The 16,673-nt window shown below is 42.5% G+C and overlaps 2 protein-coding genes across 9 annotated transcripts in view; one reads left to right on the forward strand and one right to left on the reverse strand.

Annotated features, from left to right (window-relative positions):
- Nucleotides 1-3,190: 3,190 nt before the first annotated feature.
- Nucleotides 3,191-10,381, reverse strand: FGF20 (fibroblast growth factor 20). Its single transcript, XM_061465160.1, has 3 exons — nt 7,892-10,381; nt 5,564-5,667; nt 3,191-4,307 (listed from the first exon to the last, which is right to left on the reverse strand). The coding sequence occupies exons 1-3, from the start codon at nt 8,628-8,630 to the stop codon at nt 4,062-4,064; spliced, it is 1,089 nt and encodes a 362-aa protein (XP_061321144.1). The 5' UTR covers nt 8,631-10,381; the 3' UTR covers nt 3,191-4,061.
- A 4,407-nt stretch (nt 10,382-14,788) lies between these two features.
- MICU3 (mitochondrial calcium uptake family member 3) overlaps nt 14,789-16,673 on the forward strand; it is a 52,490-nt gene continuing 50,605 nt past the window's right edge. For 3 of the 8 annotated variants that reach the window (XM_061473223.1, XM_061473246.1, XM_061473249.1), the window contains exon 1: nt 15,175-15,543. In XM_061473223.1, coding sequence (XP_061329207.1) covers nt 15,262-15,543 — 282 coding nt within the window. In that variant the 5' untranslated portion in view covers nt 15,175-15,261. Of the gene's footprint in view, nt 14,884-15,173; nt 15,544-16,673 lie in introns of those variants that run through there. The other 5 variants (XM_061473233.1, XM_061473251.1, XM_061473261.1 and 2 more) reach the window with 3 other exon arrangements.

Genomic DNA, 16,673 nt, shown 5'->3' on the forward strand with positions numbered 1-16,673 from the left:
GTGAAGATGCATTTATGGCGTATAAAACTGGCTGAGCTCTGTTTAGTTCTTTGCTGTACAAAAAAAAAAAGGAGCACGGTAAACCTAATGGTTTGCAATGGTATAACTAGAGCCATGGTACAATGGTACTAATATGATTACATAAACTGAAAAAACAAATAATAATAATCACACCCATAGCCCATACTGCTGCTGGTAAAGACCTCTGTTTAAGTAAAACTTCACAAAGCTACTAAAGCATGACTGGTTGGCTATGAAAAAGAGTTAACAAATCAAGAAATTAAAACAGCTGGAAATTGAAGCTGATATTAAAATGTGCTTGCTAAATGACTCTCAGATATCAGAAGTTAAATTCTGCACAACCCTGGAGCACTACCAGAGTGCATGGCCATATCAGCTATTTGAAGTTTCAGATAGAATCAGTGAAGCTGGGCTGCCACACCTGAGCATGAGGATAACATCAATAAGCTTATGACAGAAAACCTGAAGACACAGACAGGGCCAAACTGCTCCATGCACACACAAATGGTTCAGACCAAAGGACGGACTGTGTGCCTGTTGACTAACTCTCTCTTCTTCTGATTATATCAGCTTGCCTAATAAAAAATACCCTTTCCAGAGGCATTTGGGTTCTCCTATATCTTATAACTCTTACAGCTGGAAGACTTCCGCAAAAGACTGTTAAAAATACTACCATCTGCATTCTGACCAAGAGCACAAAGATTAATAAAAGTAACAATTTTACTTCAAATATGCTCAGAAGTCAAGGTTACCCCTGGGTTTCAGAAAATCTCCTGCATGGCCAGTATATTATTTCTGACACAACTTGGAAAAGAAAGCAGCAGAAAACAAAGCATGTGAAGAAATATAGAACTGGCATAGAAAACTCAATTTCCAGCCAGCTCAGAGATCAAAGGGACAAGTTTTACAGCTACTAGGAGAATCAGTGAGAAGCAGAAAGTGGGGCTGCACCTTCTATACAAAATCCATAACTACCTTGAATGGTTCTCCTTCCCTGGAGAAAAGGAAAGGCAAAAAACAGCAGCCACTGACATTTTCTCGGCCTTCAGAGATTTCCCCGGAACCTCTTCGTATGACAGCAGCCCCACAGCTTTCAGATTGATGGGGCTATGCAAAATGTAATGAGCAGTAAACTTGATCATTAATTCTCCTGGTTAAACAAAACCAACCCTTCCCCTTTTATCCAGTTGGGGTTCTGAAACCACACAAATAAAAACAACCATTGACAACTGATGTTATTAGTCTAATGACATCTGAAAAGAGCAATTTAGAGGTGTTACTTTTGCATCTGCCATTTTCAAACTAGAAAAACATTAACTGCACCTGAAGATCATGATGGACAGAACGTAACAGAGAATAAAGAAATGCTGCAAGCAAAATAAAATAGGAAAATGCAGTATCTTTCTTCAATGGCAGTACATGAGAACTAAAAAAAGAGGCTGTGACAGATTTTTAATGCTCTGGAGGTTTTATACAGTCATTCATCACCACCATACCTGCTCCATTACATTTTGTTCAAGGATTATTGGCATATATCTAAAATGGGAATGGGGCAAGAAATGAAAAGTATATATTGCTTTCTTCATCTGAATGTTGGCTAGGTGTTTGGATGCAGAAGTTTCAGCTGATTATTCACCACTTATCCCTGGTTACTGTTTTGGACTGTGTCATATCTGTGAAAGAAAGACGCATAACAATAATAACAAGGATTACAGCCTTTGCCATCTTCAAAGTACTTTTGAGGTACTTGGATTAACAGTAAACTGCTAATCCAAAGAAAGATAATTCTATTTTTGGTATGACTTAAACACTGCATTTGCCAGAAATGCATGGAATTATGCCCTGAGCAGCAGCCACTGCTTTTTACACAACTTACATGGAATAAATTACATTTTAACATGCAGAGCAAAAAAAAAATCTATTTAAAGCAAATACTTTAGTTCTCAGTTATTGATCTATTATTAATGTGACTCAGTGTCATCCATAAAATCATTATTTTATGATAAGCTGAAGTGCATTACAATAGTATTTTATTAAACTGCATTCAGTGCATAGTAGAACTTCCACTGCCTGTTTTGCAGAATGTTATAATGAAGCCTTTAACCTTTCTAAATTGCATTTTTCTACCCACAGAGTGCTAAAACTTTTTTGTGTATCTGCATTCAACTTCTGTTTGGCAGAGTGCAAAATGATTTTATCTGCAGTCCATCAGTAATCTATGCTCATCCACTTCTTTTCATAGATTGAAAGAAGTTGAGATATTGTAATGGCTCTAGCAAGCGTGTTATATACTGGAAAATGCTTTTTGTCAATATCTTGGTTAGACATAAATGATGCATATGCAGTACTTGAATCACATCCACAAAACTGAGCTAAAATGAGTTGGAGCCCACTGGGAGCGTTGGCACCTGAAACACGAGCACACCTCTGGTACCTTATAAATATTGCTGCCCTCTCCTGGACTTTCTTGCAGGCCTTTTTCTGGAACCTTTGCCATGGAGGTGGTAATCACCTGACAGCAAGCTTCAGCAAGTTTAGGTCTAAATCATATAGGTTCTGTCATTAACCCTTAGTATTCTTGCAGAGGGCAGAAACTTCCCTATTAGTCAATATGTAGATGAGGTTGTGCTTCATAATTGACAGCCCTGAGTTACTGTAAATTAGTGTGATCTGTTGTATAGCTGTAACTAACTAGCATAGAGACATAGCTCACCTTTGTCCTGACAGTCCTCATACAAAATCTTCTACAGAGATTATTCCTTAAAGGAGGAATTAAGATGAGGAAGTAGCCTCCTTTGGCTCCTCTGCATTCAGTGGAAAAATAACCTTCACCGAAGCTTTCCATTCAGCAGTATCAGAAACCTCTTACTCTGATACTGTTCCTCCTTGAATGTATTGATAAAGAATATAATAAAAATATATAGTGTTGAGAATCATACATTAAAATTTTAAGTAATTCAGAGAACATTTATTTGTTAGTAAAGACAGCAGGAACCATTTGGCAAAAAGAAAAAAAGAAATCAAGCATACCGTGATTTGCATCAAGATTTCAAGAGCTAACACTTTTTCTTTCAAGGTAACTGCAATACATGTCACAAATGTTGCAGGTTTGAAATGTTACACATAGTGTGCTAAGTGACTCTCAATTTAAAAAAGACAGTAAACCAAATAAAGTGAAATAACCTTTAATTCCCTTTTTAAATGTGCATTGGAATTCAATACAGATCTGTAAGGCACTCTCATAGGTAAAAAAATTAAAAAATTAAACATTCTTTTAAAAAATAAGGACAGTCACAAGGCAATGGTATGTGCATAAAATATAACCTTATCTGTAACTGACAAACAATGAAATATGAATGTTCAGGGTTTGGATGCATTGCAATGTAATGTCATTTCTGCCTCATGATACTACTCAAGTGTAAATATTGGCACTGTAAATGATTTTTCATTGGGGTTAGGGGCTTGTATTCTCTTCATATCCCAGTAAAAAATAAACTCTTTAATAAATAAATATATAAAATAAATATATGCTATCTGGAGATGTATAAATAGGTCCATCCTGAAGAAAAGTTCCAGCTCTATGATGCATCAACATCTAAGATCCATTGCTAAAGTGGAGACACTATGACTTCATATACAGTTCTCAGGATTTATTACTATTTTACAGTCCATTTATTTCTATTTCTTCCAGCTGTCATCTCATCAGTGTGATGCAGGTAGCCCTCTGCTAATTCACGGACTACAGGTAATCCAGACAAATTTGCCAAGATTTTGTTATTTTTAAAAAGTCACACTCCAACTTCCCTCTGGTTACTGGCTACCAAACAGTTCAGCAGGTTTGAAGGAGGATGGTCCACTGCCAGCTTTAAGGCTTGTCTCCTAAATCCAAAGGTTATAAAATAGATGTTTGCCTATCACAAAGTAGCTTCTTCCAATCCATCATCCCAGACCTCTGCAGGTTCCTCATGCTGGTATTGCCATGAAAGTAGGGGCAACAGATCCATTGTGGGGGGGGGGGTTCCCCACAGTTGCCTCCCTCCTCAGCTGTATCCTAAGACATCTTTGTACAGTTCTGGAACTCTTTCAGGATCCACGGGCCGGGGCAAGAAATGAGTGAATTTCTGGTGTCTTTTGGATCTTGCCCCATCTCTGGGAGTACCATCTTTGTTCAGTGCTACGAAGTATCGCCGCCCCGAATCTCCATGTTTGTACACATTGGATGAGTAAGTGTTGTACCAGTTCTCTTCAAACTGCTCCCTAAAGATGCATTCAGAAGTTAGTTTCTCCTACAGAAAAAAAAAAAAGCAAAGAAAAATAAGTCAAGCTGTTGCTAGATATCATAACACACATAAGAAAAAATACATGATAAAAATAAACAAAATGGCTTAGGCTCTGTGTAGCTTTACTGTTCATTTAACTGTCAACACATCAAACCTCAGAAGAGTATGTAGACCTGACAGAGTCTGGAAGCCTACTTTAATCTTAATCATTTTTAAAACTGGACCTGTACATATACAATTTTGAGTTTAAACACAAATTAAATAGTTATTAACAACTAAGAAGGCATTATTTACTATTTAACTAAAATACCTGGCCTACAGGAACTCTGTTACGTAAAGTTGCATCTACCATTCTAAAAATGAGATTTGGTGGAAGGACTCAGATGCAATGGAACCTATCAGGAAGATACTTCCATGTGCTCTTTGTAGTATGCATCACTTCTCACATTTTAAACCACAAACAAAGGAATTGGAGAGACAGAGTATTTTATCTCAAGATGTTTTTAGACTTGAAAGGAGAAGAGTCTAAGACTTATTTCCCTGAGAGTATTGGAAAAAAATCAAAGATTACATTTTTACGGTCATATGTTGAAGTTAGTTAATAGATACAATCAAATGCTTCATTATTCAATGAAAATATTCCAGTCAGGATCTACAGATGCTGCCAATACTCTTGCAGCACTTCAATTTTTCAATAGTGGCACCTAACTTTGACATATGGTATTGTACACTTTTGCCTGGCATTTGAAAGATTGTTTTATGTTAAAGAGCTGGTACCTGGAAGTACCACCTGCTGATTTGTAAAGGAGCATTAGGCTATGCATAAAGTAAGTCAGGGCATTATACTAATTGTTGTTTATTTGTTCCCTAAATATCCTTTTATCTTTTTTCCAGTTCCATTCAATGTTTTTGATGATAGAGTATGCACTGTGATACACTGGCAGTATTGATAGAAAGAAAACTAGATAGCAGGCAACTTAAATGATGTTTGAATACTTGGTTTATCTACGTTTTGTCATAATTTAAGAGGAGCATTTCTTTTTTTTTCTCTTCATCTAGGACAGAGAAACTTTTCTCATCAAATACTTAGTATCCAAGGGTATACTGTATACTTTAAAAATGTGTTATACATTTGAACAGGCAAAGATGTTAGTGTTCCGAAAGCTAAGATGATATCGGGTAGCTACTTAAGGGGTTTGCACAGTGCTAAGAAGTGAATCAAAACTGCAACATGTATGAGCTGACTTGAAAGTGGCACTTACAGAGCCATAAAGTTCTCCCTTCTCGTTCATTCCAAGATAAAGGCCACTGTCCACACCTCTAATACTGACCAGTCCCACTGCCACACTGATGAATTCAAGGATGCCTGAAAAAATAAGAGAGATGGCTTTAGTTCAGCCTGTAAGCATACAATATGTATCATTCAAAACACAGTAGAAAACAATAAGTGAAAAATAAGTAGAAAATAAATTTACATGTGATAGTAAATGTGGCTTAGCTTCTCTGAAATTTCAAATATTGCATTTGAACATGCACTGGAAAGCATCTGAGAAGCTGCATCTAGGAACAAGAACTCTACACCATTTAAGAACCTGGGTTTTTTTAACACTGAATATGCAAGGATTTTACTCGGCGCTGATGCTAAAGCCTTCAGTACTATGCAGCTGGAGTCTATATTGATTACACACTATTTGCTAAACTGCCTACTCAAACATTGGAAGATAGGTTTGAATTACCTGAACATATACTTTACTTTCTCTATAGCGTTATCTTAAAAAAACACACCCATTATCAGATCATTTGAATGGAAATCAAAGTACAGATGGGAATTTTATATAACAGAATCTACCCACAGGAAAAAAAAGTATTTGCCAGACATCTTATCTAGCATATGGGCCCACACCTCCTGACACAACTTGCTGTCTTCAGTGCAGGCTTTTTATGTGCATGAAATATGCTGCTTATTTGCTAATGTTTGAGTTATAGTAATATAAATAATGCATTTGCCCCAAAATGTAATATATATTAATAATATAAAGTATTCAAGAGATGAGGCACTATTTGAAGCCTGAATTTGGCAAGGGTATACCGACATATTTAACCAATTGATATGCACAGATTACAGTACATACAAAACATGAAAGAAAGGGAATGTGTGAACTGGCTTTTTGGAAGTTGTTAGCAGTGTAAACAAAGCCTCAAAAAGAAGTTGTTCCAGAATCATACCTGAGATTCTGCTGTGCAGCACCAAAACCACAAAAGTCTGAATCTAAGATAAGTGGGTTTAAGTGGTGCATTTGATAATGACATTTGTCTATTTGCTGTGTTTACGGTTACTCTTTATCATTTAGGACCACTTTTCACTCTCACACAGATGGACTGTCTGGACTGTATGACAATTTAAAATGTTTTGAATTTTAATTGAGCTTTGCAGGTTTCTTATTTATATTACCAAGCAGCAAAGAAAGTAAATCCTTTACAAAGAGTAAGCATCACAAACTCTGCTGCACGTAAATCATCCCAGTCTTCCAGGTCCTGAAGGACAAAGTCCCATAAAAAGAGCTGGAGGCATTTTGTCTTTCTGGTATAATTTTCTAAGCCAGCCTTTTTCAAACTCTAATAAGCAGGTGACTCAACCCACAAAGCAACCACATCAGACAAACCTGCCGAGAAAGTGGTAGCATAAAGGAAGAACATTTCTAAAAATCCCAGTAAATGTTTGATCTGGGGCTTTTTTCTTTTTTCTTTTTTTTTTCCTTTTAAAGCAAAGATTTATTTCATGTTTACACGCTGTAGGAAATCTTCTTTCTGAGAACTGTCTGTTTGACTACTGCTCTTTTACTTCTGAAAACACCCATGTGTTATAAAAGCAATTAAGAGCTATTCCAGCAGATTGTTTTGACTATAGAGAGGAGGATAGGAAACTCTTTAATCACCTTTTTACAACTGCTAAATCAATACACACAAAAACTCACATGTACTTGACAACGGCAGGTTTGTTCAGATGTCCAGTTCCTACGACTACTACCTAGGATTTACCCCTATATCACAGGAAGCATTTACATTTTGGGGTTGCCTTCACCGGCTTTTGGTTTATTGACGGAGAAAGTAGACTGGGAAGCATGTTACGGATTTGAGCAAAGAGGTATTTTAGGCCCCTCTGCTTCAACTTTCCACCCTGCAAACCAAAGCAGCCTAACCCAGTCTAAGCATCAGGATGCCCAGGAACTGTATTATTCTACAAAGACTCAAGCAGCTGCGATACAGACAGGGAACACAGAAAAAGTCGGTCGGACTTTCGACCCTCCCCACTAAACCTGCAGGCGCATTACCGCAGTGACAGCCACCCAAGCAGCAGCGGAGCCCGGCAAAGGATGCGCAGCCCCTTTGCCCTGCTGCAGCCCCAAGGTTTGATGTCGCTTAGCCCGCCGGTACCCCTGCCCAGCACCACCGGTCCCGCACCGCCTTCCCGTTAGCATGGGAGATACATGTACACACGGACACGCGCGCACACACGGACACGAGCGGGAGCACGCTCCCGCGCAGGCCCGCAGGCAGAGCGCGACCGGGGCCGTGCCGCAGCCGCCTACCGAAGAGGCTGTGGTCCTGGCGGGTGCCGCGCACGCTGCCGTCGGGCAGGATCTGCAGGTGGAAGCCGGTGCGGCAGTACAGCTGCCGCCGCCGCAGGATGCCCTGCAAGTGCGCTAGGTCCGCTGCTGCCGCCGCTGCCGCTGCCGCGCCGCCGCGGGCTGCCCGCTCCGGCGGGGCTCGGCGGTCCCCGAGCAGAGCAGGGCGCTCGCCTGCGGGCGGGAGCAGGAAGTGGGCGCCCACCGGCTGCCCCAGGCCGTCCAGGCCGCCCAGGAAGCCCCCCACCTCGGCCAGGGGAGCCATGGGGGAGCGGGGCGAGCGGGCTAGGGCACGGCGGCGGAAAGCGGCTGCCGGCCTCTCCCGGAGGGCATGTGGGGGTGCGCAGCGGGGCCCCAAGCATGGGGAGCCGGCAGGGCCGAGCCGTGCTGAGCTGAGCCGAGCCGAGTCGAGTGAGCCAGGAGGCGCGGTGGTGTTTATACGCCCCGCGTGTGTATATATATATATACGGCGGTCCCCCTGACATATGCTAATGAAGCCCTCTGCGGGGAGGCTGCGTTTGAAATTGTAAACCGGCTCCCCCTCTCCTCGCACCTTCCTCTGATCTGAGACGGCGGCGGGGAGGGAGCTCCGGGCGCAGCCCCCACGCCCCGCCGAACGCAGCCAGTCATCGGGGAGGCGGAGGAACGGAGCTGAGCGGGCAGCGGGGGGCGGGCAGGCGGGAACGGGGAGCTGCCGGAGCATTACGTGGACAGGTGCAAGGAGAGGCAGGAGGGAAGAAGGAGAAAGGGCGTTACCTGAGGGTTAGACCTGCCCAGACACACATGAAAGGAAAAACACAAAGATCTGACAGTTTTACTCCGTGTTTCTAAAACGCTAATAAAATGTACATGCATTACCCTTCCCTTTTATCGCTTCAGCTACAAGGAGGGGAATTTCTACAGAAATTGGCATAGTCGGGAAGGTGTTTTCCCCTCTGCAAATTCTCCCTCGCATTTAATTTATCGTTAATGTGACATGAAACCGATTTATAGGGCCTGGGTATCGACACATCGTCTTAAAGACAGAAATGGGCATGATGGCGTGGTTTGGGATAAGTATTCTCAAAACCTACAGAGAAGAAAGATTGAGAGGTGGCTCCCCTAATCCATCTTCTTTGGGGTTTTGCATTGGGCCCGTAACCAAGGTCCGTGAGCATCACAAATGAGCAATAACATCATCTACTGAAAGATCTCTGTTGTCTTCCTACAGTGTTTTGAATCAATTTAGGACTTCGCTGTCCTGTTCCAGATGCACATATGCATTTTTTCATCCCCAGAGTAGAATGGTTCATGCACATAAATGCATTGGTGGAACACGTGTTCATTATTAGCAATGGTAAAAAAAACTAAGAGCTTGACTTTCCCTTCTTTGCTGCTTTTTTCTGTAACATGTAATGAATTTTAGGACTCAAACTAGCTTTCAATATATGCAATGCAGTTTCTTGCCAGTATAAAATGCAAAGATCTCTCATAGTTTTTTCTTTCAAAAGTTCAAAAGAGAATCACTTGGCGGTTTAAGATTTCATTTAAACAAAAAAGTTGCAGAGAATCATGAAAGATTAGTTCTCCTGTCTTGCTCCGTCGTCTTTTCAGTCACAGTCTAAATCTGAGAGATCAAATGGATTTGCCTGCTTAGCTTTATTTGCTATGGAGAGTATAGGGCTAATTAATTGGCAGGTGCTTTAAAGCAGGTAATGCTACACCTTTTCATCATTGCAGTCCTCAGTACTGCCCCTGTGTGCACCTGAATTACAAAAAGGTTGCTTTAAAGCAAGTGATTTACTGTGGAGGGATTTAAAACTGAAAAAACTAACACTAAATACAATGATCAGATAAATCACCTCAGAGGAGCGCACAGGCGGACCTGCTCTGAGGGCAGTTACAGATAGATGTTATATTATTTTACCTTTCAGATAACAGGAGCCTGTCATGTGGTGGGACCCAAAAATCCACCATAATCGAGATTTCAAAGCACATCTGTGTAAACATTATCACATCAGTGTAAAACATCAACCAATGAGCTTTCTCTTTGAACCAAATCTACCTAATTGCAGTGCTAAATCAAAGAAATAGATCAAAGTTGAATAATCTATATGGCACCTATTTCTCAAGTAGCCTGTACATTGATTGCTCAAATACACCTAAAACGTTTGAAACATGCATCAAGTATTTTTATTGACATGATTGGCAGGTTAAGATCAAACTGTTCACCACAGCTGCTAAGTTGCAGGACATGTGCTAGGATAGTACACCTAAATGGAGGAAGTTTATTATTCTGTGCCTAAAGATGCTCCAGTACACATGTTTCCGAGTCCAAGCAGTACTCTCCAAGTCCTACAAAGAGTAGAGGGCTCTTCTGATTTGATGGCACCACTGTCTCCAGTAGAGAAGGGTTCATTTTTCAAACAAACTCCAAAATCCTCAGCCATCACACACTGGAAGACCCTTATGGCTAAATCTTTCCTGTTATATAGTGGAAACATTTAGAGTGGAATATATAACCTCAATCTTTTCCAAGTGGAGTCTTTAATGTCTGGGCACTAAACCGGTTATGCTGTTTTAGAAAGTACCAGAAAAGAAACAAAAAGATAAGAATTTTTTTGTGTGTTTGCACTAGTCACGTGACAGGAAAAGATAACACTAAAGATTTTTTTTTTCACCTTCTGAGACTATAGCATGGGAAGTTAAATAATTTTGAAGAGTGTTTTTACAAGAGTACATAATTCAGCTTAAAAGTATACAGTACAATCTAATCACCTCTACGTATACTTCCTAGAGACGGCACTTTCAGTGTCGTTGAACAAATACATATGTGGTCGAGTTTTTATTTCCATAGCAAGTAGTTAGGGCTTCTATAGACAATGTAATTACCATGTATTTTCTAAGAATTGCATATTGTCATAGGCAAAACCTGGTAGCCACCATGGGAGTAAAGACAGCAATGGTCTGAAATCTTTGATAGGTAGGCTATATATATATGTCTATATATAGATAGAGAGAGATATCCAGGTTTCTGTCAAGGTGGATAAAAAATATCTGTTGGCTGTAAAACTTTATGCCCAACAATTTATTGCACTTTTATTAATTTTAGAGCTTCTTCACAACAGTGCTGTGGAAGCCATAAAATGTCAATGATAAAATATTGGCTGGGGAATGAAGGGGTGAGGCCATGAATACATGAGAAAGTAAACACGGTGTTGAACAAAAAACACTAATTAGAACATAAAGGAATATGCCCAGCTGGAGAGATCAGTGTATCACAGACAGTTCCAGATTCTTCCTAGATTGGACAAGAGAACATAGTTGGCTGCTTTCAACAAGATGAGCACAACACAAAGAAGTTACAATGAGCGCCTTTCTGAGCACTGCAAGCTTGAGTAAAATAAGGTGTTTTCTTCTGCAGGATTTACCAGGAACAACAGAATAATTTTCATAGATCCATGTAGAAATCAGGACATAATCTGATGATCTAATGACTTTTAAATGCAATACATACAGAATTAGAAGCATTCAGAACTTTTTCTTCTGAACTGATAAAGTTACAGGTATGTATGCATGTATACATACATGTATATATAAATATACCTACCTATTTACAGTGCTGTAAAAATTATTTTCGTATGGAAGTTCTACATTTCTTGCATCTTCATTTTCGTTTTGTTTCTTTAAATGAAGACAGAAATTCATAGAGCTTTTTAAGGTTCAGGATTTTGTTGTCCCTGCTTTTGTGGGTACACATGAATAACTCCTGCATAAGTAAAGAGGGACAGAGAACCTGGGTAGTGAACACACATTTACACCCAGTTCTATCCAGTGAGAATGGACCTTTTCCATATACATCAACATTCAAATGCTGCTTTTGTCAGCTTTTATATTAGTTCCGCAAGAGGATCACTGGATAAAAACTACCTTGAGTTATTTAAATTACATGGTTTCTAAATCAGCACACATAAGATGTGCAGACAGCTTACGGTTTTTGACTTGCTGCACAAATAAATTGTGCTCTTGTTCCTAAGCAAACACCTCAGCAGGGAAGTTCTGACTAACATACCCAGGTGTAAGCAGTTACAGATGTGTATTGGGTTTTTTGAAGTGGAAAAAAAAAAATTAAAAAAAATGATTAGCCTCAAGGTGTCATTGAAAAGTCATTAAAATGGTCATTAACCAATTTCAGGGAAACAATGTAAGCAGGGAGATAATTCACAGTCATGTCCACAGTTTAGGGAACTCATGAGTCATCCAGCAAACAGGTTTACATTGGGGCACTACACTGACCAAAAGTGGCTCCTTTTCCAATCAAATGGAAAAACTAGACTATTTTTAACAGGTAGTTGTATTGGTGAATGATGTCTCTTAATGAGGCAGCTAGAAATGAAAAGATTCAAGAGCCACATTGTACAAAATTTTCCAGACTGGATGTTTAGTCATGTAACTGCAGGAGAAATACTTGAGTTTCAGTCATGCTAAGCACCTGAAACTATTATTGTCTTGACACCTAAATATTGGCCTTTGTATTGGCCTTTTGTCATTTAGTACAGAGATTTAAAACACATTTGAAGACGAGACTTTTGCTTGGGAAACATACATATAGCATAAATAAAGCAGTAGACATGAAAAAAAATTAGTTTCTAACATATGGGAACAATGAACTGAATTACTTGAGGAATGAATTGGCTTAAGTATTCTAAAATGTTGAAAGAAACACTGTAACTATCATTCACCCCAGATACCTGCATTTCCAGACATAGCTCTGAGGTAATTCAACCCTGGCCATGATTACAGTTGTATGATCTGTCAGATTGTTGGTTGACAAACATGGCCACGATTCTCCCTTGACACAGTATCATAACCACTGAAATGGTTTCTTAAAAAATGAAAATGTATGAGAGTGGCTTAAACCTGTTAAGGCTGACCTGACAATGTATGCTTGCAGCTCAGAAAGTCAAATGTATTCTGGGCTACATCAAAAGGAGCATGGCCAGCAGGTTGAGGGAGGTGATTCTCCCTCTCTACTCTGCTTTTGTGAGACCTCACCTGCAGTACTGCATCCAGCTCTGGGGCCCCTAAGTGTAACACAGATGGAGCTGTTGGAGCAAACCCAGAGAAGGGCCACAAAGGGCTGGAGCACCTCTCCTATGAAGACAGCCTGAGATAGTTAGATTTGTTCAGCCTAGAGAAGAGAAGGCTAGAGGGAGACCTCAGAGCAGCCTTCCAGTGTGTAAAGGGTACCTACAGGAAATCTGCAGAGGGACTTTTTATGAGGGCATGTAGTGACAGGACAAGGGGGAATGGGTTTAAACTGACAGAGGGAGATTCAGATTAGATATTAGGAAAAAATTCTTTACTATGAGGGTGGTAAGGCACTGGCACAAGTTGCTCAGAGAAGCTGTGTCTGTCCCATCCCCAGCAGTGTTCAAGGCCAGGCTGGACAGGGCTCTGACCAACCCAGTCTACTGGGAGGTGTCCATGTCCATGGCAGAGGTGTTGGAACTAAGTGATCTTTGAGGTCCCTTCCAACGCAAACCATTCTGTGATTCTAATTAAGTTATAATTTGTGTATTTTCTGAAATCTTGTTCATAATAATATACCAAGCCAAAGATTTAGGGGGGGAAAAAATGGTTGAAACTTGGGAAAAACATATTTACACGAAGACTGAGGCTGTACCTGACCATTGCAAAAAATACTGTGTTATGCTGTAATTTGAAATGTCTGTGTGCAGTTTATGAAGTTTTGAGGTAATGCAGGTGGTGATGCAGGCTGCAGCATGGAGAATGCCCCAGGTGGAACGCCAGACAGTGCCTATTGCCCATCAGCACCAGGCAGGGATAAAAGAACATGATCACCTTTAACAACTGGTCTTTAACTAGCTCTTGGTTATGCTTATGAAACTGCCTGTAGCCAAGAGTGTCAGAGAGGCTGTTGACATTGCAAGTGTTTGTTTTCCTGGAGAGAGGGCTTTATAACACAAGAGTATGGAAGGGTAGGACACACCGTGGTTTGGGGTCCCTGTGAAATGACCAGCAAATACACTTGAAATAGGGCCAGGAGAATTTCCCTTTTCTGAGAACCTGAGATGGAAAGAGAGGTATTGGAGAAAGAAGTCACATGGACCTCGGGAAGGCAGCCTACTGGTATTTAGGAAATTAAGTATTTAAATTGGGTCCCAATGCATCAGTGCAGTAAGCAACCAAACAGGAGTGTTACTTAGATCAGTCTTGAGAATGGTGAAGGGCAACTCTTTGTTGGCAAGTTGGTTAGCTCCCCGTTTCACATTTAATTTCTAAAAACTGTTACTCATGGGACTAAGTGCCATCTATGGTCACTTTACAACACAGTTCGAAAATATGCAATAGTCTGTCAGACTGTTTGTCAGCTTTCAGTAAATTTTAAAAGCAAAGATTTAATGTGACAAATGCTGTAAGACAAGCAACACTGATTAAGTTCAGTTTATGTGAAACAATCCTTATGCTTCTTGTTTCAGGTGTATATTGGGTATTTCCCAGGAGTTTTGAAGGCTTTGGAAACAGGTTGGGAAATTACTAGGGTTTAGAGGACTGACAGAGTTGCATCCATCTTCATTCAAGTAAGGGTAACTAGGATCACTGGATGCTTCTAAAGCCTTGGCAGTAAACCAGTGACCGATCTTGATGCTACATCCACTTGTGGCCTTCAGGGCTGTGAAACCAATGAGGTACGCTTAGAAGCTCTTCCTTTTACGAAACGAGCACTTCCAGATTACTGCAGACACATTGCAGGGCTGTGTTGGCACACTTTCTTGGGTGCAAGTGTACACAAGCAAAGGGTTAGGCTCTGTCACACGTTTCTGAGCGTACACAGTCTGCGTAACAAGCTGCAGCGAGGCCCACACATGAACTCTGTCAGCAGTGGTGCAGTTGTCCACCATGGGAAGACATCGCCCTTCCTAGACACTTCGGCTTCAACTGCCCCGATTCAGGTCCACGCCTGTTCTGTTCCCTGGTGTCCAACCACCCCGTGTCCCACCAACCTGGCTGCAGCCCGCCGCGGGCAGAGAACGCCCAGCCGCCTGCTGCCGCCTGTCCCAGAAACCAGGCGACCCCTCGGGCACTCCCACAACCACGGCGGGAGCCGGAGCTTCCAGCCTAGCTGGCGGGTTGCGCGGGGAGCGGCGGGGAAGCCCGTGCAGGCTCCGCAACCGAAGCAACAGACAAGCCGACGACCCCAGCGGGGCAGGTGGCGCGGGGCGGGGACTTGAAGGGGCCTCTCGCTTCCCCACCCCTTCCCTGCTTCTCGCGAGGCTTCTGCCGGCACCGCTAGGGGCTCCGTCCGCTGTCGCTGGGGCGGAGCGGGGGCCATGGCCGCCCTGCGCACCCTCTTGCGGTGGCGCCGTCGCTTGGGCCCCACGCCTGGTGCGCAGCCGGCTCGGCGGCTGTGGGCTGGCGGCGGGGCCGGGGCGGCGGGGCTGAAGCGGTGGCGACGGGAGCTGGGCTTGGCGGCGGGGGGTGCTCTCGCCGCGTACATGGGGTACCGGCTATCAGACCGGCACCGGGAGCCCTCCCGGGAGCCGGCAGCCGCCGGGCCGGGCGGGTCCCGGGTGCTACTCTCCATCCCCGTGGCGGCCGCTGCCAAGGAGACGGTAGGTGTGTGCGCGCCGCGCCCCTCGTCCCTCACGGCCCGGCGCCTTCGCACTGTGCCGCACTCCGAGGGCAGGCTCGGCTCAGCGCGGCGGGGGGCACCGCCGGGCTCTGCCAGCGGGGATGGAGGAACGTCGCTCCCCTCCCCTTCGCTGTGTAAAGGTCCGTGCGAGGCGGTGGCGGATAGGTGACCCCACGTGGGGCCTGCCCGTGGGCTGGGAGGCGAGGCAGAGCCAGCGGTGAGGACAGGGGCCGGAGCTCCGCGCCCGTCGGGAGGGAAGGGCTGTCAGTGGGACGTCGCGGCAGGCAGCCGGCCTTGGCTGCGCTTTAAAGCGTCAACTGCATGCGTCCTCCACGGCTTTTCGACTCCGGAGCTGTCCTCAGCGAATTTTTCTTCTTTGACAGAAAACAGTGTTTTGCAAATGGAACTGCTGCTGATAGTGCAAAACCTGCCCTCATCTTCTTTGTATTTAAGACAGTTACCTTCTCACTGTAAAATGTTCTGTAGGGTGAAAGTTCTTGCAGAATTTTATAAGAAGTGATAGCAATAGTGATTGGTGTAAATAAGTAGCACTTCAGTTGAACTAATTCAGCAAAATGACCATGGGTAACAAAAAGCAGTTGATGTGAGTCTGAAAAAGAAGTTTCCTATATTAGGAAACTTCATGACAAAATTTTCTATCTGAAATGTCGTACGTAACATATGGTGATGCTGTACCATGCTGTATGTAACATATGGTGATGATAGTAGTTTCTTCATTAAAAAGTTGGGTTCTTTTTAAACGTCAAGAGCTGTGATTAGGCAGTTTGTCAATATGGCGTCTGCTGAGACTGGAAATCAGTGGTGCAAACAGCCTGCTTTCTGTGGATCAAGTCTACCTTGTAATATGTTTAGGAAGAGGATCTGTGTCTTTGCAGTGGAGGCCTTGGGCTTAACTATAAATGTTGTTAGCCCTTTTGCCCTGAGTCATTAGCCAAAAGGCAGATTCTGTTAGCAGCATCCTTTATGAAAGGAAGTGAAGCCAGGTGTTTTTTTATTATTCATGTGCTTGTTGTCTTGAGTATGTTACTGTGGCACAGAAGACCAAAGGCAAACTCTTCCAGCTTTTCATACTGCCTTGATTTGGCAGAA

The sequence above is a fragment of the Pezoporus flaviventris genome, unplaced genomic scaffold (assembly GCF_033815535.1).
Source record: "Pezoporus flaviventris isolate CSIRO_AGI_PZ_B2104156 unplaced genomic scaffold, CSIRO_AGI_Pfla_v1 ptg000002l, whole genome shotgun sequence".
NCBI lineage: Eukaryota > Metazoa > Chordata > Aves > Psittaciformes > Psittacidae > Pezoporus > Pezoporus flaviventris.

Coding starts and splice junctions, on each gene's coding strand:
- FGF20 (XM_061465160.1), bottom strand. CDS start 8,630: ATGCTCCGGCAGCTCCCCGTTCCCGCCTGCCCGCCCCCCGCTGCCCGC. Junction 5,668..7,891: donor CCAGGACCACAGCCTCTTCG/GTAGGCGGCTGC, acceptor TTATTTTTTCAG/GCATCCTTGAATTCATCAGT. Junction 4,308..5,563: donor AGGGAGAACTTTATGGCTCT/GTAAGTGCCACT, acceptor TTTTTTCTGTAG/GAGAAACTAACTTCTGAATG.